Genomic DNA, 23,129 nt, shown 5'->3' on the forward strand with positions numbered 1-23,129 from the left:
CTGGATTTTGGAATTGTTACATTTCCCTGTCTTGGAGGAGGTCTTCAAGAGGGCATGACCTCCCGTTGACCCAAGAGCTCCTCACCGGCTTCCCTGTCCTTCCAATGCACTTTCTGCCCACCATTCCCACACTGCCAGCTGTTTCCAGGGCACAGCCTTGAGAGCAAAGCATTGTTGAGCTCATCCAGACTGCATCTGTGACTGAACCCAGGCAAGGTCTCTACATAACTCTTATGCGGATGGGTGTGGAGATCTACCCAAGACAAGCCTCAGATGTAAATTCCCTTCTTTTTAAGACTGCCACCTACCAATCTGGAGTGGTCTGCTTCTTTCTTCCATCTCTCCTTGCCCTCTAGGCACAGGGCCAATTCCAGATTCCACCAAGGAAACTCCCAAGGTTCAGAACCAACACTCTGCAAACAGGTTCATCAGAGTGGGAACAGTAGGCTGGCATGGTTTCCCACATTCCTAGCATGGTATCTGAGAATAAGAATAAAGACAGTGGTTTTCTTGATGGTTCACTGATCCTTACAAGAGGAGATGACTGTCTTTGTGTGTTAGCCCAGTATATACGGGCTTGCGTGGCTGAAACCACCCAGTTATTCCCATTAACTCCGGGAGTAGCTGGTTCTCAGAACTCGGGTGCGCTCCTGTGGTCACTGCCCTTCTGGGAATCACACTGTAGCTTATTCAGAAGCACTTCACTGGTGATCATTGGAATGGCCATTGGCAGAGCTTTGTCTGAGTCTGATGTACGGCAGTAAGACCTGGGTATTTTATTTTTATTTTTTAAAATATATTTATTGATTTTTTACAGAGAGGAAGTGAGAGGGATAGAGAGTTAGAAACATCAACGAGAAACATTGATCAGCTGCCTCCTGCACAACCCCTAATGGGGATGTGCCCACAACCAAGGTACATGCCCTTGACTGGAATCGAACCTGGGACCCTTCAGTCTGCAGGCCGACGCTCTATCCACTGAACCAAACCGGTCAGGGCAAGACCTGGCTATTTTAGTCAAAACGACAAGGCCAGCAAAATGGAAAGAGTGGATGTGGATAGGGACAGAGAAGGCAGCTTGGTCAAACTGATAGTCACTTGGGAAAGGGAAATTGTATACTTTGAGCATTTTTTTTTTTTTTTGATGAGCACTCTATACATTGAGCAGTTAAAAAGCATGTACTCTGCAGTCTTAGCTCTGCTAGGACGTGAGTGCTTTTAAAACTGTACCGTACAGAGAATGGAGGGAGGAACTTGTTAAAATGCAGAAGCTGATTCAGTAGATCAGGGGTGTGGCTGAGGCCGCATGGCTAACCAGCTCCCAGGGGACCTGGTGCTGATGTCTGAAGTGCGTGAACACTCTGAGTATCAACTCTTTGTGTAGCTCTTCTGGGCTTTGGTTGCCCCACATGTAAAATGTGACATCAGTACCTTCCTCACAGGATCATAATTAAATCAGAATGTAAAGAACTTAGAAGAGGTCCCAACACAGAGTAAGCACTCCACAAATGATGACTATTATTTATGAAAAATGGGAGCAATGAAATCATCACCATGATGATTAAGTCAGAGTATGAAAGTCTAGTGCTCCAACTGGGACCTGATGCATAAAAAGCATTGGTCATGGCCCTGGCTGCTTTGGCTCAGTGGATAGAGCGTAGTCCTATGGACTGAAGATTCCTGGGTTCAGTTCCGGTCGGGGGCACATGCGTGGGTTGCGGGCTCAATCCCCAGTGTGGGGTGTGCAGGAGGCGGCCGATCAATGATTCTCGCTCATCATTGATGTTTCTATCTCTCCCTCTCTCTTCCTCTCTGAAATCAATAAAAAAATATTGAAAAAAAAACATTAGTCATGGACTTCCTATGTGCCCAGCTCTGGATGTGTTTTCTCATTTAATCCCTCCTATCTCTATGAGATAGGTACCAATATTCTGCCTCTTGACAGATGTGCAAATCAAGACTTAAGTCTAATAAACTTGCAAAAGACCACAGGTTTACTAAGCAGCAGAGCTGGGGTCATGTGGCACCAAAATTTATGAACTTAGTCACCAATAATAATTGCTACTGTTATTAGTCTTAACTTATTAAGTCCTCATGACAGAGGTGGGATATTATACCCATTTTATAGGAGAGGAAACTGAGTTTCTGGGACTTTAGTAATTTGCCTGAAGTCATGTACATCATCTCTGTCCTTTTCCAGTAGACAAGCTGGGCCAACAGTGACACACAGGGTTGTGACCTCCTTGCATAGACCCCTCTGTGTTTTTCATAAGGTTCCCTGACAACATCTGAACAGGCTCTCACCGTCCTTATCACGCCCCAGCAGTGTCGGTAGAAGCCCTCCTTCCTGCGCTGTGACTCTCCTTACCAGCACTGCTGCTGTACCCACCATGCACTCAGCCGTCCAAAGCATGGAATGGACTTTGTTGTGTTGGCTTTTGGAAAAGCTACTAACCCCTGGTATGACTGGTCCATGTCAGAAATGCAAAGGGAAGGGGATGAATGGAAAAGTATCATGCAATTCCAGAGAGCCCCAAGTGATGGAGAGAAGGCTGTTGAGGATGTAAGCGTTAGGTTAGTCTCTCTGGGACACAGACTCTCAGAGGAAGATGTGCACACAGGAGTCTTGTTGGGGAGTCTTTAGTGTCAGACCTGTGGGGGTGTGAAGGAAGTATGTTTAGGCATAGGGAAGAGTTGAACTGAGATGCCTAGGCCTCAGACAGTCCCATAAGTAGCTCTGGAGCTGAGGTGCCCCTGGAGTTGACGTACCAGGCTGTCTCACTCCTACGTGACCAGTCACTCTCCCTGGGGTTGGGGTGTGACCCAAGGTGGGCGATCTCTCCATCTGAGTGCAATGCTTGGCCACTCAGTGGAGGGTCATGAGTCACCAATACCCCAGCATGCGGCAGCATGAGAGCCTCCAGCACCCACTGCAGTACATCAATCACATAGAAGGTGCTGAGCTTGGCTGCATTATGAAAACAGTGATGTTATTGCTTTAAGACTAAAATGATGCCATAGGAAAACCCAAAGTCTGTTTGGGGAACAATAATGATTTCACTAATGATTGCAACTGGTCAAGGAGGCCCAAGTCATGCCTAGCCCTAAAAGTTTTCAAACTCAACTATTGGATGAGAATGGGAAATAAGGCCAAAGAATCAAGGAGCTATTATACATGAAAACTTTAGCATAGAGCATGTCAACCATTTCAGCCTATTATGGGTTTCCTATTTCCAACTTATACCAAATGCACTTGGACACACACACACACACACACACACACACACACACACGAACACACAACCTTGGATATGTCTTCCTTTTAGAGTCACCAAATCTCCCGAATGAACTCCAAGCACATTTCCCCAGACTACCTTTGAAAAGAGCAAATGAATGGGTTTGACAGAAAACTTTTTGCTTGAAATTTTCCCTTCCTCAGGTTGCATAAATTTAAGGGGAACATCTGCCAAGTGTTCAATACTGCTCTGCATGGTGGCTCTGGCAGGGACGCACTGTACCAGCAGCTAAATGAATGTTTTCCTGAATCACTGACTTATCATTCTTAATCACCTGCTCTGTTCCCCCTTGCTTGCGCCAAGGCCTTCTAAATGACCTGGGGAGGAACAGAAAAAAGAAGCAAACTTTCCTAGAACCATGAACGCACTGCACATTGACCTTGAGAATTTGTTTGGTGGATAAGCCTGCAGTGATGAACACAGCTGTCAAAATTATCTTTTCAAGCCTAAAGTGGGCAATAGGGGGATCAAGCCCCCACACTAGACTCTTTGGACATTCAGAACTGAGGCTTTGTGTCAGGAAATTTCTATGAGAACAGGATGTCTCACAATGAATTGAGTCATATCATTCCCTGGCTGAAACTCTTCTCATTGTGCTTACAATGAATGACAAGCCCCTTCGCTTGGCATGCAAGCTCTACAGAGCTCAGACCCTTTCCCAACCTCATTTGGAGCCAAGCCCTCATTCTCTGCACTGTTGCCATATTGATGCACCCATTAGGTTCCTCCAACGTGAGAAGGTCTTTCCAAGTCCATGGCTGTCACCCACTGCCTGGAATGCTCTTCATTGGCCGGTTCCTTCTTCAGTTCAGCTTCAGTGTCACCTCTTCAGAGAGGCTTTCCCTGACCGTGACCCTTCAGTTTCTTCTCTGTTCTCACAGTGTTCGTGCTCTTCTTCACTGTGCTCACCTACCAGAATCTGTAGTTATTTATTTCCTTATTTCTTTGTATAGTGTCTTTACCACACTCAATTCTACTCTGTGAAATATCAGGGACTATAATATCCACCCGTTCACCACTGGAAACCCAGTGTCAGGCACACAGTAGGTCCTTGGTAAATATTTGTCACTGGAATGGACAGTGCCTCATCCAGTGCTGAAGTCCTACGCTTTCTATGCCATAAAGTACTTATTCATAGATTTTAAAGGAAGGCTTTGTATGGACGGAAGTATCTCACAGACATAGATGCATGTATTTTTAGGATGAGGGGACATTCCAAATTATTTTCACAACGAATGGTTCCTCCCTCCTATTCTCATAGTGGTTTTGTTTCAGTTGAGGTATAATTTACATACAGTATTGCCCACATTTTAAATGAATTTTACACATATATACCGCCACGAAGATCAAGATAGAAATGCAGAATGTTTATAGCACCCAGGATCCTCCATGTGTCTCCTCTCAGTCAATACCTCCAAAAGGTATCCGCTATTATTCCTATTAATATAGCCCAGTGCTGCCTCTTAGCATCATAAATGGAGTCATATATACATCATATAATCTTTCATGTCTGTGTCTCTTCTTTTTTGGCTGAAAAAGCTGATTTGCAGGTCCATTATGTTGTTCTATGTCCCAATAATTTATTGTGTTTTGTTGTTGTTGTTGTTGTTGCTGCTTTGTTATATTCCTCTGTGTGGATGCACCACTGCTCAGTTATCCATTCTGCAGTGGGAGGACCTGTGGGCTGCATCCGGCCGATGGCTATCATAAGCCAGGCTGCTGTGGCTATGACTGTACAAGTACCTTGGTAGCTGTGAAAACTCATGCCTGCTGAATGTAAGTCCGGGAGTGGAAGGCTCCCAAGCGGCTACATGCTCAGCTTCAGTAGATACGCCAGTGCTCCGAGGTGGTGGTGCCAGCTCTGCCCCGCCTTGCTCCATAGCATCACCAGCTCTTTATCTTTCCCCATCCTCAAGGTCGGCCATTCTGCTAGGTGTGAGGTGTACCCCGTGGAGATTCTGATTTGCCTTTCTCTGACGAGAAATGACGTTGAACACTTTATAATGTTTATGGGCCATAGAGGTATTTCAGGTATCAGTCTGTATGCATCAATTGCATATGTGAAGTGACTAAGTATATGTGAAGTGACTAAGTATTTTGACCATTTGTAAAAAAAAAAAAAAAAAAAAGAGAATTGCTTATCCTTTTCTTATTAATCTGTAGAACTTTTTCCCTCTAACATTTTGGGTATGAGTTATTTAACAACTATATGTATCACAAATATCTTCTCCCAGTCTGCAGCTTCCCTTTTCACTCTCATAATGGTGTAATTTGATGAACAGATGCTGTTAATTTTAATGAAATATAATGTCCTCATCACTTTTTAAATGAAAGTGTTTTTTGTGTTGCATGTGACAAATTTTGCCCACTTTGGGTCTCCTATCGCGTTTTACATGAAAGAATAGAGTGGGGTAACTGTTAAAAGAGGGTCCTAGTACACCTGAAATGACATCTAGGACCAAGAAAGTGGAATAATGACAATAAAACAGGGGGATCTCCCACTTCCCCTCAGCAGAACCCAATCCATCCCATCCCCACTCCAGGCCTTGCTCAAGTTCCTCCTCCTCCTTCATGAGGTGGCTCAGCTCCACCCTCTGCTCCTATGAGGAAAACATTCATCTCATCTCTTGGTAACTACTTAGACTATAGGCTGAATTGCACTCCCCCCCAATCACCACTCAGAAATAGTCAACTCAGGCAGACAACAAAGAAATGACACCACATGGACCGAGAGTCATTCACCAGGTATATTTGAAGTCTAAGCTCTTTGAGCTATACACGTGCACAAATGGTTCAATTGGTGGAAACCTCCCCCCCTCCATATTTAAACTTTTCAAACTTAAAATAGTGCGAAAGAGGTTTGCATAATGTGCGTCATGGAAATGCTGAGGCAATTCTGACTTCCACAGTGCTGGGAGCTTCCACGCTTCCCCCTCCCCAAGCCCAACCTCAGGAAAGAATTACTTGATCTGGGACAGATTCACATGGGCACTTTGCAATAAAGTTCACCAAGACTAACCATTTAGGTCATACCCTCCACTGAGCTTTTCTTTCATGACTACACAGACCGGTCATTTCAATTATACTGAATTTGGTTGGATATGTCTGATGTGTCTGTTTTTTAACACTTAAAATTCATTTCCAAATATGTTCTCTCACCCAGATTTCTTTAGAACCTGCATTCTGGAAATTCTGTGTAGATTCAGCACAACATGGCTGAGGTCAAAATTTCTATTTCTCCCACTAGAGGGCGGCATTTCTTCACTATTCAGTCTAATCTCACATTTGTTATTGAAAAACCAAAAATCTCCACAGCAAAGGAAAGTCAAAGCACTTGCTTATTATACCCTCCTCAGATTTTATTTTTAAGAGGAGCCTTCATTTTTTTTTCTTATGGAAACTCAGGACGTTATGGGCAATGCTGTCCTCAATTTCACCCATCTTGTGTCCAGTACAATATTGCTATATTCACAGTAGAACGGACTAGAATTTCTGAGTGATCAGTCTATGTTTTAAGTTTCTGATAAAACTAACATACACCTTAGTCAAAAACCACAGCAATCCTTCTAGCAGTTGGCTGAGTTATTGTTCTTGTGTGTTTTTCTGAGGCTTGGGTATCGAAACTATTTCCCCCACTCCGTCGCAATTGGCATTTGCATCAAAAGTAATTCATTAATGTACAGGAGTAGATGAGGCCTGGCACATACAGCAGAAGGAAATGGTTCTATAGGTGTATCTTCTGTAATGCACTTCGGGCTAGAGAAATAGAAAAATCACATGTAACAAAAACAAATAATTGTTTGAGCAATATGGGCATTGCATGAGTAGGATCGGCATACATTTATCATCCTTTGCCTTTTAACATGCTCAGCAGCTGCTACATTCTGGAGACTTAGTTTCCTCCAAATTGTCTACAACTGACATTAGCATTCTTCACTTTATTTAAAAACAAGTGGTTTTGATAGCAAAGATGTTGGCTATTCATTTATACATGGGCAAGAGAAGTTTTGTGCCCTTTCAAAATTCAGCATTATCCATAATAGAGTGTAATATTATCTGAATATCTGTATTAGTCTATGAATGCATTCATAAGCAATGCACATATTATGTTTCAAAGCAGCAAATGGCTGAACAATCACTAAATAAAAAACATCCAGATTTTAAAAGCACAGCTGAAACATTTGTACAAATATACAAAGAGGAAAAACAATCGTTCAGACACCATGAAACTTTTGTAATAAATAGGTTTGTCTGAAATCGGTCTCTATCACCCTGGACAAGCCTCCCTACAGAGGCTGGGAAAGTTCTAGATGGAAGTTCAAAATCGACTGAGGAATATCTTTGGGGCCAAACTCAGTTTTGCTTCCAGGAAATTTAACAGAGCCATGAAGTATTGACTCAGAACAGTGAATATACCCAGACCTGTTGAGCTGAGCGATGCTGATAATTATACTACTCTAGATAGGACATGGCTGGCTGCTAACAACCTGTGAGTTAATAGGAGATCCTCAAATCATGAAAGTAAATGCTGGTGATCATGCATGTCCTGGGAATGTCGGGATGCAGAGGACTGAGTGAGACCAGATAGGGATATCTCATGCAGTCAAACTCAAGTTTACTTATGGTCCTACTTCAGTGGCCGGGAATAAACAACTCACACATCGGGACTGGGACTGAAACAGCTCACAAACAACACAGGTGCTATTTTTACTGATATCTCTGGCTTGTATCACCATGAGAGGATGAAGATATAGGCTGTGCTGACTGTTTAATAAGAAAATACTACTTTATTTCCTAAAACCTTCTAAATAATGGATTATTCTTGATGGTATGATATGATCAGGGAACATATCACCTTTCCTAGCCCTTTTGTCTGAGAGGCTTGATTACAAGGAAGGAATCTCAAACAACCAAACACCCAGTGATTTAAAGGCAATTTTTTTCCGACAAACAACGGGGAAAAGAAAGCATGATAAAGAGGGGACGTATCGTCGAGGCGGAGCGGTGAGCTCAGTTGGACACGGAGGGTGGCAGGCCGGGACGCCGGGTTTGGATGATTTTTGGCTTTGGGGCGATCTTTGGATCCTCTTCTTCCTCTATGTCACTGTCACACACGTGCACGACGACACTTGGGGTGGACTCGGTCCCTGCATGGAGCTCATACTTCTCTCCTGAAAAGCGAGAAGAGTGGGGGTGGGGTGAGAAACAGGTTCTTTGGTGAGGTTTGCTTCAGGCAGTAAGAAGAATGTACAGTCTCAGGAAACCTGGGATCTTACCCAGGGAGAGCTGGGGGCACTGGAAAATGGAACGAGACCTATCAGTCGCGGTATCCCAGACCGACCACCTACCAACTGCAACACTGAACAGGCCACTCAGCCTCTCGCAGCCTCAGGTCCTCAACTGCAAGCGTCAAAATGGCAGGATCTCCCAGAGGATTGTGGATGGGTCTGGGAGTGAGTGATCAGTTTCTCTTCCATTTCCCAGCATTGCTGCTAATTGCTGTGCAACCATGAGCCAATCGCTTCACGCTCTCGCCTTCTGGGTATGGTTGTCTCGAAGTGTTGCAGCTGGACGCGACCTATAGCAGGAGCTGCCCCAGGATGGAATAAGGCAGGGTCGCTGCTTGTTTGGGATTTGCAGTAGTGACTGGGTAACTGAGTTAGGTGACTCTCAAGGTCCCTTTCAGTCCTAAAAGTCGGCCATTCTTAACTTGCCCATCTTACAATGAAATTGCTGTTAGCCAACTGGCTTCCTGTCTGTCTTTTTCAGTTCAGGAGGTGCTGGTGGAGCATTTCCCACGGTCTGGCCCATTGCTAGTTATAAGGGCTACAAAGTGCGCACGCACACTCACACACACACACACACACACACACACACACACAGTCTGTGCCTTTCTCAAGAGCACAGCCCAGGGGTGCCTTTGTGAGCAATATTCCATGTTAAGTGCGGGGTGGAAATGTGTATCACGGACTATGATACCAAACTGTAAGGGGCAAGTAACTCTAAAAGGCTCTGGTGTACATACAGATGCTACTCAGAGCTCATGTGAATGTGTTTGTTCTTAAAGAATGCTGCCATTTTTATCAAAATCCCAAGGCAGAAGGACCGTTTCAGATATTACTAAGGAGAGGAACCGACTGCACTGGCTTTATCTGAAAGGTGCGGAAAAGGCTGTGGGCCGGGGTGGGCAGACCTGGTCGGGGCATCTTTGCGTGGTGGTTCGCAAGCACCTGGCAGCTAACGGCAGGTATTTGTTCAGAAGAGTTTTCCAGTATGAGGATGCAACCTGCAAACTCTGACTTCATGACATCTGCTTGGTGCCCGCACCCCCAGGTGCTCCGCTGTTACAGGGCTTCCTGTGACAGGCAGGCGGCTGCGGTCCTGGGAGGGCACTGGCATACACATAGCCTGACCCCTCCCTCCCTTCCTTCCTCCCTCCCTCCCTCCCTCCCTCCCTCCCTCCCTCCCTCCCTCCCTTCCTCCCTCCCTTCCTCCCTCCCTCCCTCCCTTCCTCCCTCCCTCCCTTCCTCCCTCTATTATGCACCAGGGTTTTTCACTGGAGAGGGACAACAGTGCAGGTGGAGGGCAGTGCCCGGAGGGCCGCTGAGGACCCATAAAGGGACAGAAGCAAGGGATCCAGCAGAGCCCTCAGCCCCTCCCAGCCATCAGGTTAATTAACTTCACATTCTCATGTGTAAGTTCCTCAGCAAATGGTGACTGGGTTCACTGTGTCCAGGGTGCCCAACATTTTCTTTCCTGCTGGAACACCCCGCAGTTCTGATGGGGACTCCCTCAAGCAGGAGACAGAGGAAGAAAGGACGTCTGAGCAACCAAATGAGGTGGTTCTTGTTTTGTGGGGAGGGTTTCTTTGAGGTTTGCACATTTGGAGAAGTGCCTTGGGAGGTAACACAAGTGGCCGCTGAAGTCGCCGAAGTCCCCTTCGTGGCCCTGCTGGTTGTGACAAGGGAAGAGGGAGCAGCAGTTACCTATCCTCTGAGGCGGGGCTGGCAGGAGAGTCTGCCAGGCAGAGTGAGCATGGAGACTGTGGGGGTGGGGAGGTGACACAGGGACCCCGGCCAAGGGATGACCGACACCCTGCTCCTTTCCTCATCTGCTGGTAAGAAGTTAGCTTTTTAAAAATAGTAGTAAAATATACATTATGAAGCTAGCTTTTCAATCAAACCACTGTTTGCCCTGCCTTGCGTAAGGAACAAGCCATTAAAGACTTCCCTAGTTGCAATGAGTTTACTCTTCAAAAGTGGGTGCCTTCCTCAGTTTGGGGGTACTGGGCCTCCACTCGGGATGGAGGGGCAAGCGCCCTGTGTAGGGCATCCCATTGGGGGACACCCTGTGCAGGGCGACTTTCACGTCGAGTTACCAAAGTCAGATGGCTTGGAAGTAGAGAGAGTTCACTGCTGTGATTCCACTGACTCTGACATTTCACTGTTCTAAATTTGGCAACTTTCTTACTATCAAAATCCAGCAAAGCTAAACAGCTGTTGAGAGCCCAGGAATTAAACGAAATAGCTTTGGTTTAGTTTTTGGTTGAATTTCTCTCTCTTTTTTTCCTTTTGGTCTCTCTTTCCCTTTGGGCTTCAGCTCATTCCTGCGGCATGAGGAATGATCTCAATGCTGTCACCTGCATGGGGACATGGGACCTCGTCTTCACAGGGCGGGCAGGTCCTGCCCCAGGACAGTGGGCAGGGCCATGCATGGCAGGCAGTCTGGTAAAGGCCAAGCAAAGTTCGCCCATCACAAACTGTCACTTCCCCTGTGAGGAGAAAGGTGACCGGGATCAACCCCCCGCTCCCAAAATGCATTGGCCAGGGATTTCCAACAACCCCCACGAAACAGATTCCCAGCCACACAAATGCACAATCCTCCAGCACGTGGTCCAAAGTTAGATTCTCATCCAGGCCTTTGGCACTGATGTAGGCTTGGCTACTGCTCAAAAGCAATGCCAAGGTTCTGCATCCTCTTTTCCTGAGTGGATGGAGACAGGTTGCAGACAGCATCCCTCTTTCTGCACGTCTGGAGGAAGGGGAGGTGCCACGGTCTGCTTCCTGTCCTCAGGAAGGAGGAGGTTGAGTTCCTGTGCTGATGAGCTGGCTGGGGACGCTGTGACGTCTTCTGGCACAATCACAGAGAAAGGTGTTGGTGATTGTTGGGCCAAGTGCCCCAAGAAGTTCTCCATCGTGCTGTCTTGGGTGTATGGGCCATGAGTTGCCCCTTCTTGAATTCTTTTTTTTTTAAAAAAAATATATTTTATTGATTTTTTTACAGAGAGGAAGAGAGAGGGATAGAGAGTTAGAAACATCAATGAGAGAGAAACATCGATCAGTTGCCTCTTGCACACCTCCTACTGGGGATGTGCCCGCAACAAGGTACATGCCCTTGGCCGGAATCAAACCTGGGACCTTTCAGTCTGCAGGCTGATGCTCTATCCACTGAGCCAAACCGGTTAGGGATTCTTGAAATCTTATATGCATGGTTTGTAAATGTCAGCATAATGCAGATGTGTGAAGGTTGGGCTGATAATACTGTATTTATGTGTAGTAAAGCAGAGATCAGACTGCTCCGATTCCTAGTAAAGAAACGTTTGTGAAGGGGGAAAGAGAAACCTCTCTAAAGCCTTAGCGCAGTGGTTCTTGGCCTTCCTCATGCCGCGGCCCTTTAATACAGTTCCTCATGTTGTGGTGACCCCCAACCATAAAATTATTTTCGTTGCTACTTCATAACTGTAATTTTGCTGCTGTTATGAATCATCATGTAAAGATCTGATATGCAGGATGTATTTCCATTGTTACAAATTGAACATAATTAAAGCACGGTGATTAATCACAAAAACAATATGTAATTATATATGTGTTTTCCGATGGTCTTAGGCGACCCCTGTGAAAGGGTCGTTCGACCCCCTAAGGGGTCGCGACCCACAGGTTGAGAACCGCTGCATTAGTGCCTCCCAGGACAAGTCCTCATATGACTTTTTCCAGGGAAAATGGCACCCTGCACAGGAGGCTTGCAAAGCACGGCAACGTGCAGCAGGCATAAGGCGAAGGTTTGCTTTATTTCTCGGCAAACCGGCTGCTCTCCTCAGAAGACTCTTTCCCTGAAACAACACGAGCTCCCCATTCCTGTCCCTGCAAGAAGCTCCAACCTCAGCCTGATCTCACACCTGCATCTCGACGTACTGACAACTCCACCTAAGTCCCCTACTCTTTTCCGAACTCACATGCCTAAAGCAGAATGATGTATTTCCCTGTCAATCTATGTTTACTTCTAGCGATCCCATTTCTCTTAGAGCCTTCTAGATGCAAATCCTTGAAGTCGGTCACCCTTGAATTCACTCTTTCTCTGATCCACTGAGGTTGTCACCGGCATCACTGAATTCGCTTTGAAACATTTCTCATGTGCTCCCTCCGCAGATCCTGCCTGCACTGACCTATTTGTGGTTCACCTCCTCCCACCCAGAGGACTCTGAGCTGGGCTCCTCACGCCAGGAAGTCACCCCCCTGCCAGAATACACTTCCTAAAAACACTGGGAAACTTCACCTTATCACTTACGAGTGGTGTGAGTCTGAGTGTTCTACAACATTTCTAAGCCCCAGTTTTCCTCACCAGTTAAGTGGGCTCCTACAAAATAAAGAATTATGTGCCAAATCCTTTACACAGCCCTCGCAAGATGCATGATACGATTATTTAAAGCAGCGGTTCTCAACCTGTGGGTCGCCACCCCTTTGGGGGTCGAACGACCCTTTCACAGGGGTCGCCTAAGACCATCGGAAAACACATATATAATTACATCTTGTTTTTGTGATTAATCACTATGCTTTAATTATGTTCAATTAGTAACAATGAAATTGGGGGTCACCACAACATGAGGAACTGTATTAAAGGGTCGCGGCATTAGGAAGGTTGAGAATCACTGAATTTTAAGGCAATATTGTGGTCAGTCCTGTCCTCCAAAATAATTTCTGGTTTTTAATCTGACGAAAGAATCTAGTTACACTTGACAATAGTTAACGAAGGAAGCAGCTGATTAACTGCAAAGAGCTTTTGGAGGAGTCACTGTTGGAAAAACACTAAGGGATGGATGATGACCCTGCTGGATTCCAGGTAACAGTACGGCTCCATGAATCCTGATCCTCAAAATTGAATGATCCTTTTCCTCTTGACCTCTGCCTCCTTCTCTACTCTTTGGTAAGTTTCCCTCCTTTTTCTTCTCTCTTCCTACTCATTTCCAAGTTGCCTTTTTAATGAGCTCTTTGATTTTCTTTTTCTGAGATAGCATGAACCACATATTCATAATGCTTGATTAGGTCACCTTTTGTGTTATTCATTATTTTACCTGGGAATGTTTTATATTTAAACCACTGAAGCCAGGACTTAACCTTGTTTTGTGATGGCTACAGTGTAGGGTGCAAGTAAGTGCTCAATAAATATGCTATTGGTTTATGAAGGCACCAAGCTGGGCCATTGGAGACCTCCTTGTGTAGTGTCCGGCACATATGCACACGTGATTTTCCTCTTGTAGTTACACTTGTTATGTAAGTTCTAGCTTTTCAGCTGAGCTGAACACTACAGAAGGGCAGGTATTTCACTTATTTTCAGGATGCTCTCAGGGCTAGGTCATAGAAACCTGCTGTCTGCCTTAAACATCACAACTATTTACTGAGCACTTGCCAGATGCCAGACCCAGCTCTAAGTACTTCACTTAAATTAGATATTTAATTAGGGCAGCAGATCTGTCATGTGGGTTTTGTAATGTCTTCTTCATACAGGAGGAAAGTGAGATCACGCAGGTAGTAAATAGCAGAGCCAGGATTCAATCAAACTCAATTAAACTCCGTCTGACTTCAAAGAACTTGCTCATAACCACTCCCATTATCCTCACTGATTTCATGTTCTACAAGAGACTCTACTGAAAGAAAGCCCATTTAATCTTTTACTTTAATACGCTTTCCCTGCAACTCATAGTTTTAGTGAATATTGGTTCTCTCGCAAAAGAAGGAGTATGTATTCCTTTTGCATCTTGCCTCTTTTTGTTTGGCCAATTGCTATTGTTTCTAGACATGGTCTCCTTGACAACGAATCTTCTCAAAAGACAACACTTAATACATTATAAAAAGAAAAGGACTATAAATTATAGACTGAGCTCATCTACATCTCTTACGGTGACTTCGGACTCTGATAAAAGACCCTCTGCATTTCCTTCTTGCTTTAACTTTGTTATCTTTCATATTAAAGGTGAATTCTCAACAGGAAAGTTACGTGTAGTAACAGATTGTATTTTGCGAAGATGGTCATATTTCCTGCCCAGCATTACTCTTCGAGAACCTTGCCACTCCTTCAATAAGGACTGTTTGTACTGTGTTCCCTCCCCTCAGATCTGGGTAAGCCTTTATGGCTGCCTTGACTGATACAGTATGACTTATCAGTGTGACTTCTGAGTTAGTCACAAAAATGCCAGGCACTTCTGCCTGCTCTGTCAGGATGCTCACTCCTGGAAACTCACCTCCATGCTGTAAGGAAGCCCAAGCAGCCCATGGAGTGGTGCCACGGTCCCTGACCCTCCACCTTCCTGAGTTCTCAGCCAGAAGCCATGTGCGCGAACCATCCTGAAAGCTGATTGGCCAGTCCCCGGCTGCACTGCCCCCACAACAATGCACAGAGCAGAGAGGAGCTGTCCCCTGAACTCTGCCCAAATATCATAACTGTGAGCAAAATAAATGATTGCTGTGGTTTTAAATCCTACTCACGTTGAGGTAATTTGTTATGTGGCAACTGATAGGTCACGGGTTATACAAGTCCTCTTTGTCCAGAAGCAAGCTAAGCTACTACAATGGCCTTTTAGTGTTTTCCTGCTCAGGTGCTGTGCTAGAGTGGATAGCTCCCCAGCTCCAGTGGGGCCTTGCTTGTGGCGGGACCTCTCTCCCTGGCCCCTCTCTTGCTCTTCTCCGGTGGAAGAGAAGCAACATCTGATGGTCAGTGTTGGGGGAAAAGAACCGGAGCTGCTCAGCTCACCCTCTGCCACCTTTTTCTCTGAGCCACCCCCGCCTGCAAAGGGCCTGTGCTCTGCTCTGCTCCCAGCCCAGTGCTATGCCCAGCAGAAAAGATGGGTGTGTGTGTGTGTGTGGGGGGGGGGGGGGTGGGGTGGGGGTGGGTGGGTAGGGGCAGTGTGACATGCCCTGTCTCTGTGACAGCGTGAGTAATATGGTATGGCTCTGGATTTCAGCGTCAGGAAGCCCTGGCTGTCACTCAACTAAACCACAGTCTCAGCTTTAGCCTTTGGTCAGGAACAAAGCTGGCACTGTTGAGCTCATCTGACTTCTTATTTAACCCTCGGTGAGCTCTGAACCAAACAGGAGAAAAGCAGGTGTCAGTTATAATCCATGCTAAATGTTAAGAATGGGTGACGGCTTCTCAAGCCAAGTACTAAGGACATTTCCATCGGGACCCTGAACATAGAACTGGGCTGGGCTGTGCGCCGAGCCCTCAACCTTAGTTGGGGTTAAGAGCCCTTTATATTGATTGAGAAGGAAAATGGAAATTCCAATATTAAACCATTGCAGGGGTGGTCACATTTAAAAGGCAACTGCAATGCGCTACCCACATGTTTTTATTGTCAGTGTGATTTTTCTCAAGAGAAAGTGGGAGCGTGGGTCTTCATTGACAGAATAAGTTCAATGGCATTTCCATGTGTGTTCGTTTCACTGAATACACTTCCCGTTGGTGAGAAGGAACACGGGCATTGCGGGGAGAGTTACATGTGCTTGAAAGGTGTTTATATTCAGATTTCCTTTCCTTTCAGCGCTGGGCTAGGACTTCACGTTTGGCAGGGAGAGGAAGGCCCACAAGGCTGCCAAGCCCAGGTGACTGCTCCCTGTCACCTGCAGAGAAGACGTGCCTGGTACTGATCCAGCTTTCCGACAAGTGGGGGAGGTGGGAAGGAGAGTGACAAGCCAGGAGCCGGGAAGAGGAGGCGGGAGGAGTACTTGTCCTCTCTTCCCTCTACCCCAGCATCGGCCCCTATTTGTTCTCCATGATTTTGAACCTTCTCTCAGTCCTGGCGGGGAGAATGCTGGTTTGTTGGGGCCTAATGTTCCTCAAGGGAAGGACTGAGTTATAGGGAAAAACATTCCCCCACAAACTTTTCCAAAGCTGCACCCTCTCCCACCCAGATATGCTATTTAACAGTATTTTCAGGTTTCCTACTTGCAATCTTGTCCCCCTCTATGTTTCCAAAGGAAAGGAAAGAAAGAGAGAGAGGGTCTGTGTGTTGCAGGGGCGGGGGGGGGGGGGGTGGTGGAGGGGAGCAGTGACACTTCTCTCTACTGCCTCCTTCTTTTTCCCTCTTCTGTCTGCTCCACACTGGTCCCTTGGGCTCCTGACTAGGCAGCCTCTGCCTCTATGTCTCTGTCACACTTGACAACCACCTGATAAATACTCCTGAAGTGTAATTAGTGTGGCTCTCAAACACTCCCAGTGGATCTGAAAAAGTGATGGGGATTTTTTTTTAATCCTCACCCAAGGAAATTTTTCCATTGATTTTTAGATATAGGGGAAGGGAAGGAGGGTGCGAGACAGAGAGAGAGAGAGAGAGAGAGAGAGAGAGAAACATTGACACGAGAGACACATGGACTGGTTGTCTCCCGATCGCACCCAACAGGGACCAGAGATCGAACCACCTCTGAGATAACCGGGAATCAAAACCAAGACTCTTTGGTCTATGGGCTGATGCTCTAACCGCTGAGCAACCAGCCAGGGCAGTGATGGGGATTTATTTGTTTGTCACAGGGTATGGACACTGGCATTTAGCAGATGATGCCCAAAGATGCTAAGTGTACTGCAATGTGTAGGGCTGTCAGTTACAAAATATCACAGTGAGAAACACTGGGCTAAGAGTTTACAACAGGCACTTAGATTTTAATAGGAGACTAGGATCCAGTTCGAAAACCAGCTGACAATAAAATGGAGAACTAAGTCCAGGGCTGGACATGTGGATGTAGACGGGTTACATCATTTGATGTTCACAACAATCTGATTATACCATATATATATATTTGTCCCAAAATTCACGCAAGATTTGCAATGAAATTGAATTGCAAATCTTGCGTGAATCTTGGGACTATATATATATGTATTTCAAAGAGGAAGGGAGAGGGAGAGAGATATAGAAGCATCAGTGATATGAGAGAATCATTGATCGGCTGCTTCCTATATACCCCACACTGGGGATCAAGCCCACAACCCAGGCATACGGAATCGAACTGTGACCTCCTGGTTCATAGGTCGATGCTCACCCACTGAGCCATGCCAGCCGGGAATACTCTTTTAAAAATACATATATATTTTTTATTGATTTCAGAAAGGAAGAGAAAGATAAAAACAATGTTGAGAGAGAATCATTGATCAGCTGCCTCCTGCACGCCCACACTGGGGATTGAGCCTGCAACCCGGGCATGCGCCCTGACTGTGAATCCAACAGTGACTAACTGGTTCATAGGTTGATGCTCAACCACTGAGCCACATCAGCAGGGCTAATTTTACTTTTGAGGAAGCTGAGGCACAGAGAGGTTAAGAAAGCTTCTCAAGGTCACATAGGTACTCAAAAGTAGAGTCTGGATTCAAACTTTCAAATTCATATCCTGAGTTTTAATCATCATCCGAAAGCAAGAGAAATACCTCTCTTTTTGTTGGAGTTTCATTTATAGCTACAGGGTGCGGGGGTGGGGGTGGGGGGCGGCGGGGAGAGGAGGAGGTAGTCCAGGGCAGAGGGATTTATTGGAAACTTAAAATCACAGCTATTTGGTAGCTGCCTGTTCACAACCTCAATCTGAGAGTGAAGAAAGAACTTCTTTTCTAAGTAGATGGTGAAAGAGGGATTTAGGATTAAAAGAAATACTGCAGGGAGAAAGGAATATTCCAGGGAGGAAAGTCCTTTGAACATTTTTCTCTCCGATTCCTTTTTGTTTTCATGAGCCCCTATTTGACTTTAAGAGGGCCTGGAGAAAGAGGTTATGGGTGGACTTGAGGGTGGATTGATCACAACTCTCTCCCTTTCCTCTGTGCAGCTGCTGTTTCTGTGGAAGGACCCCCTCTGAACCTGGTGCAAAGAGTATGAAGCAAAGCACAGACAGCCCAAATATTTCACTGACAGCTCAGAGAACAGGCTATTTAAGTAACAATCACCACACCTGCGCACCATTCTTTCTGGCTGGTAGACACTATTCTGAGTGCTTCACAGACCTTCATCCGTCTACCGGCAGAGGAGACATCTCTCTGAGGATGCCCGGCTAAACATTACTGCTCAGAGCCATGAATGTGATTGGTTCTGTGTGCCAGCCCCCAGACTAAGTGCTTTATGTATATTAATTGTTCCATCTTCAAGATGACCTGGCAAGTTGTCCAGTAGTGAGCATTAAAAAACTACCCAGAGGGGTGAAGTAAATAGTCCAAGGTCACCAGGATTCCGATTGAGGTCTGTGGAAGTCAAAGCATGATCACCATACTGGCTCTGGTGTTTAGGAAGGAGGTGGGATACGGCACACCATCGACTTCCCTGCCTCAGTAGGTCTAGTGACCGATTTTCCAATAATAAGAAAACCTTATTAACATGAATGACCGGCCCCTTTCTCCTTATCCCACATCCCCAGGCCTGCCCCACACCAAAGCAGGGAAACAGAGGGGGTTCTTTGTAAGATGAAGGCAGGGGTAGGGGTGGGGGTGGGGGAGAGTACTTCTGTGGTTTTGTTAGAAGTGGCTCTTTCTTTCTCTCTTTCTTTCTTTCTTTCTTTCTGTCTTTCTTTCTTTCTTTCTTTCTTTCTTTCTTTCTTTCTTTCTTTCTTCTTTCTTTTTGTTTATTAATCCTCACTGGAAGATATTTTTCCCATTGATTTTTAGAGAGGGTGGAAGGTGGGGGAGGGGGAAAGAAAGAGAGAGAAAGAAAAACATCAATGTGAGAGTGGGGTCAGGGATGGAATTTCCAACTTTTGTCTTATTTTGCTCTCGACCAGGAGTGGAACCCAGGCTGCAGCCGGCACTCTGCCACCGAGCACACCAGCCAGGGCTAAGGGAGGGCTCTCTTTCAATGAAGGAAAGTTTGCTTATCTTCTGGGGGGTTTCGCTCTCAGATTGGATTAGGGCAGCCATTTGTCTTCATTCCCACTTGTGTTACGTAGGATCTTAAGTACTTCATGGAGACAACTGATCGACTGAAGACCTGAATTAATGGTTGGGACAAAGAGGAGGAGCCCTAGGAGGAGGGTAAGGGGAGAAAGACTAAGGAAACCATAGCGGGAGAGGAAGCGGGAAGGCCAGGGTTGAGGGGAAACAAGGGGCCCTGTGAAGTCTGTGAGGTGCGCCTGTCCACAGGGGAGAGAGGAAAGGAGCCAGCATAAGAGCAGAAAGCTGCTGCTCTGAGCTCCTGGTGTGCTCGGCCATAGAGTCCTGAGGTGTCCACCCTGGGAGTGGCCACCCTGTTCTACCTTCCCCGATATCAGGGGTGTGGCTATGGGATGGGCGAGTGCTTTCGAATTTTGGTCACGTGTCCTTTCTATTTTTTATACAATGTGCATGTCTTACCTGTGAAATAAAAAAAGGAAGTATTTTATATTGCTACTCAACATGGATTGAAAATGATTGTGGAGTATATGCTGAGATGAAAACCTCCTCTACAATTTTTTTTCCAGGGAAAATTCTTCAAAGGAGATAAACAATGACGAGCATGTATTCCAGGATCAGAAATCTATGTCCCTTGGGTGGGGAGTGACCCAAAGAGGCTGCGCTAACTGGATCACTGGAGACGGGCTGTTTTATTTGCTTTTCATGCCGGTGACCAGAAAGCAGCAAACGCTTACCAAGAACTGAGGCTTCCATAACCGTTACACCAGATGCACCCACAACAGGGGTGTTCGTGTATATTTTCAAAACGGAATTGTCTCTCCCTTTGAATCGATGGGCTTGGGATAGAAAATTTTTCTTCCTTATAAGTTACATGAATGACTGAAATATATTTTTCCATTTGGAGGAAACAATATCTACCAAGCAGCAAACCGGCAAAACTGCTTTACTATGGCATGTTTTGATGGAGAGGAATTTGGAAAAAATCTAAATATAGCAGATGTACTCGATTTGAAACTCGAGCACCATATTAAGCCTTCCTCTGCAGTTAACTAAAATTGATCTCTCTAACAAGAGCTAAAAATAGCAGGTGGAAAACAGGGAACAGACAATGACTTTTCATATCTCTCCCCCAGGCATTTCCAGTGACAATGGACGTGACCTTCGGGAGCCCTCCTAGAGAGCAGAACAAGGGCTGGCATTTCACCTCCCACCTCCCATCTACCACCCGCTCGCTGCAGCGACAGCTCTGTTTTGCCATTTTTGCTGATTGGTATAGATAGGCTTCTTTTGCTGGGTTTTCGTTTTCCCTATTTTGTTTTACATTCAAAAAGAACACAGCACTAGACTCTCTCTGGGGTCAGGCACAATGGGTGTTAGACAATAAACCAAAAGAAGTATTCGATCCACTCTCCCACTGGTCAAAGTCCATCTTATTTTGCCCAGGTCATTGTTACATGACCAGCTTCTCTAAATTCCCCAAGGGGACTAATACCAATGCAGAAAGCTTCTGTTTTATAGAGGTGATGGCTGTCCTTTGAACAGAGCAGAAGAAGGCAGATTCTGATTCTGATCCCTGTGTCCCTCTGTACAAGAGATGGAAAGAGCCAGAGGGTGCAGTGGGTGTGTTTTTTTGAGGTGGGGGGAGAGGTGGGCAGTAAGCAGAGCACTGAAATGTGGAGGAACCAAGTGTGTAAGCTGTTTTGTATTTTTTACATTTCCTTTGGCAACAATCTTGACTTTCTTCTGGAGAAATTAATTTTACTCTTCAAGAGATCTCTCTGGTTTCTCAAAATTGTTTACTCTCCAGGGCCGGGGTAGTGGCTTGATCAATCCTTTCTGCTGCTTGCCAGTGGCAGAGAAACATGTTTTAACCTACAAGCTGTGCAGCCTTGGGCAAGTTACTCAACCACTCTGTGCCTCACATTCCCCAGCTGAATAAATGAGGAAAATAACAATGCTTGTCTCACAGAGTTGCAGTGAGCATTGAATGCAATAATATGATAATGTGTTTAGAACAGTGCCTGACACCCAGCAAGCCCTCTATAGAAATTTTAGTCATTGTTGCTATTTAATTTTTTCCCCTAATTCCTCTATGTTTATTTACTTCTGGATCAAAAACAGAACATGCAGTCATGGGGACACTGATTAAGAACGTTTCAAACTGTGTTCTTATATTTCCCAGAATGCAAACTTGTCCTCTCTGTGTTAAACAGAACTCAGATGCCTCGTCAATGTTAGGTGGCCCCCGTCTCATGTTGTAACATTCTGTGAAGGGTTTCAAAGGCACCCACAGGTTTGGGTGGATAAGGACTCCTTGGAAATTGCACTGTTCTCTCCATACTTGTTTTGAGAGCCTCGCTAGAAGTTGTGGGGAAGGGGGGCAGATAGACAGACAGGAGCAGAGCAAGGGTGATGGGCCAGGCACAGAAGGTCTCCAGGGTGGAAAGCCCCAGGTGCCCAGCAAAGGATAGTCACCCCCAGGGTGACCTTTCCTCCCCGAGCATATCGCTGGTCATGAGGTTTGGACCCCCTGCCCTTTCCTCCCTAGAGATAACATCTAGGCCTCAGCTATATTTCAGCTCCAGACCCAGAAAAGCAACAAAACCAGGTAAATGACCCCACAGCTGACCTCAGGATCAGCTACACTGTGTAATGACCCCCTGCCTTGGTGCCGACCAATCAATCAGTGGAGACCTAGACCCTGAAAGGACACACTGCAAAGCTGCTGAATATTCTAGTGAGATCTTCCCCTGGCACCGCCCTTAAAATCTCCACAATTAAAACCCTTAGGATTGAGCGCCCAGAGCTCTCCCTCCCTGGAGCACACAGGAGCCTTTCCCTTCTCCCTCTCTCCCCGCACTTCCTTACTCCCTTTGCCTCTATACTTGTTTCCTAAATCCATTTCTTCTATGAGTTACTTCTACCTCTGTGATTTTATAAATAAATATTCTCTCATAGATTGAGTCTTGGCTCTGAATTCTTTCTTAGTCAGAACTCAAGTAGAGGTTGAGTTGAACCCAGGTCCAGTCTGACCTCACCGTCTCAAGTCTGGTGCCCCTTCAGCTGCCTACCACAGTTCCAGGAAATTCTAGACCAGGGTCACCAGAGTTCCTTTCTTAAAGAATAGGGGCGCAGTCATGCCCCTGCTTGTTGGAGCCAAATCCTGTGTCCTCATCCTCACTTTTGTCCTCTGTGAAAGGGTCTTACGAATGCACGTCATTGCCTGCCTTGGACAGCGTGACAAGTCACAGCTCCCACAAGCCAGCCGGTTTGCTGAAGTGATCCAGAGCGTGAGTACTGTCTAGCCCTGGATCCCAGCCCCAGGATGCTCTGTCTTCAGACTTACTTTTCGTCAGCCCTACGAATTTAGCCCTATTAGTCATTCCTCCGAAGCAGAAGCAAAACTCCACTCCTTCAATCATTTGAGTTGCTTTTCTCTGCTCTCATTCTAATTTGTTTCTGCATTCCTGGAACAGAGGTAGCCATCCCTTAACACAGAGTGAGTTATAACTTGTTACTGAAATGATTCTGCCAAAGGATTAAAAATGAATTTTACTAAATCATATTTTTTTAAAAAATGGAAACGCTAGAAGTCCTCTCGTTGAAGAAAACATTAATTTAGTGCTGCCTGGCTCAGTTTTGCTACAGCCGGAAGGAAGCAACACTTTGCCAGTGAAGAAACTCTCTCTAGGCAGGCTAATCGCTCTG

General features: G+C 45.8%; 1 protein-coding gene across 3 annotated transcripts in view; it reads right to left on the reverse strand.

Annotated features, from left to right (window-relative positions):
- Nucleotides 1–6,025: 6,025 nt before the first annotated feature.
- The window catches only part of RCAN2 (regulator of calcineurin 2), a 249,491-nt gene continuing 232,387 nt past the window's right edge, over nucleotides 6,026–23,129 (reverse strand). For all 3 annotated transcript variants that reach the window (XM_081094259.1, XM_081094260.1, XM_081094261.1), the window contains one exon: nucleotides 6,026–8,467. In XM_081094259.1, the coding sequence (XP_080950385.1) occupies nucleotides 8,307–8,467 (161 nt within the window). In that variant the 3' untranslated portion in view covers nucleotides 6,026–8,306. The remainder of the gene's footprint in view (nucleotides 8,468–23,129) is intronic.

Source organism: Myotis nattereri, assembly GCF_964212035.1.
Source record: "Myotis nattereri genome assembly, chromosome: 6".
NCBI lineage: Eukaryota > Metazoa > Chordata > Mammalia > Chiroptera > Vespertilionidae > Myotis > Myotis nattereri.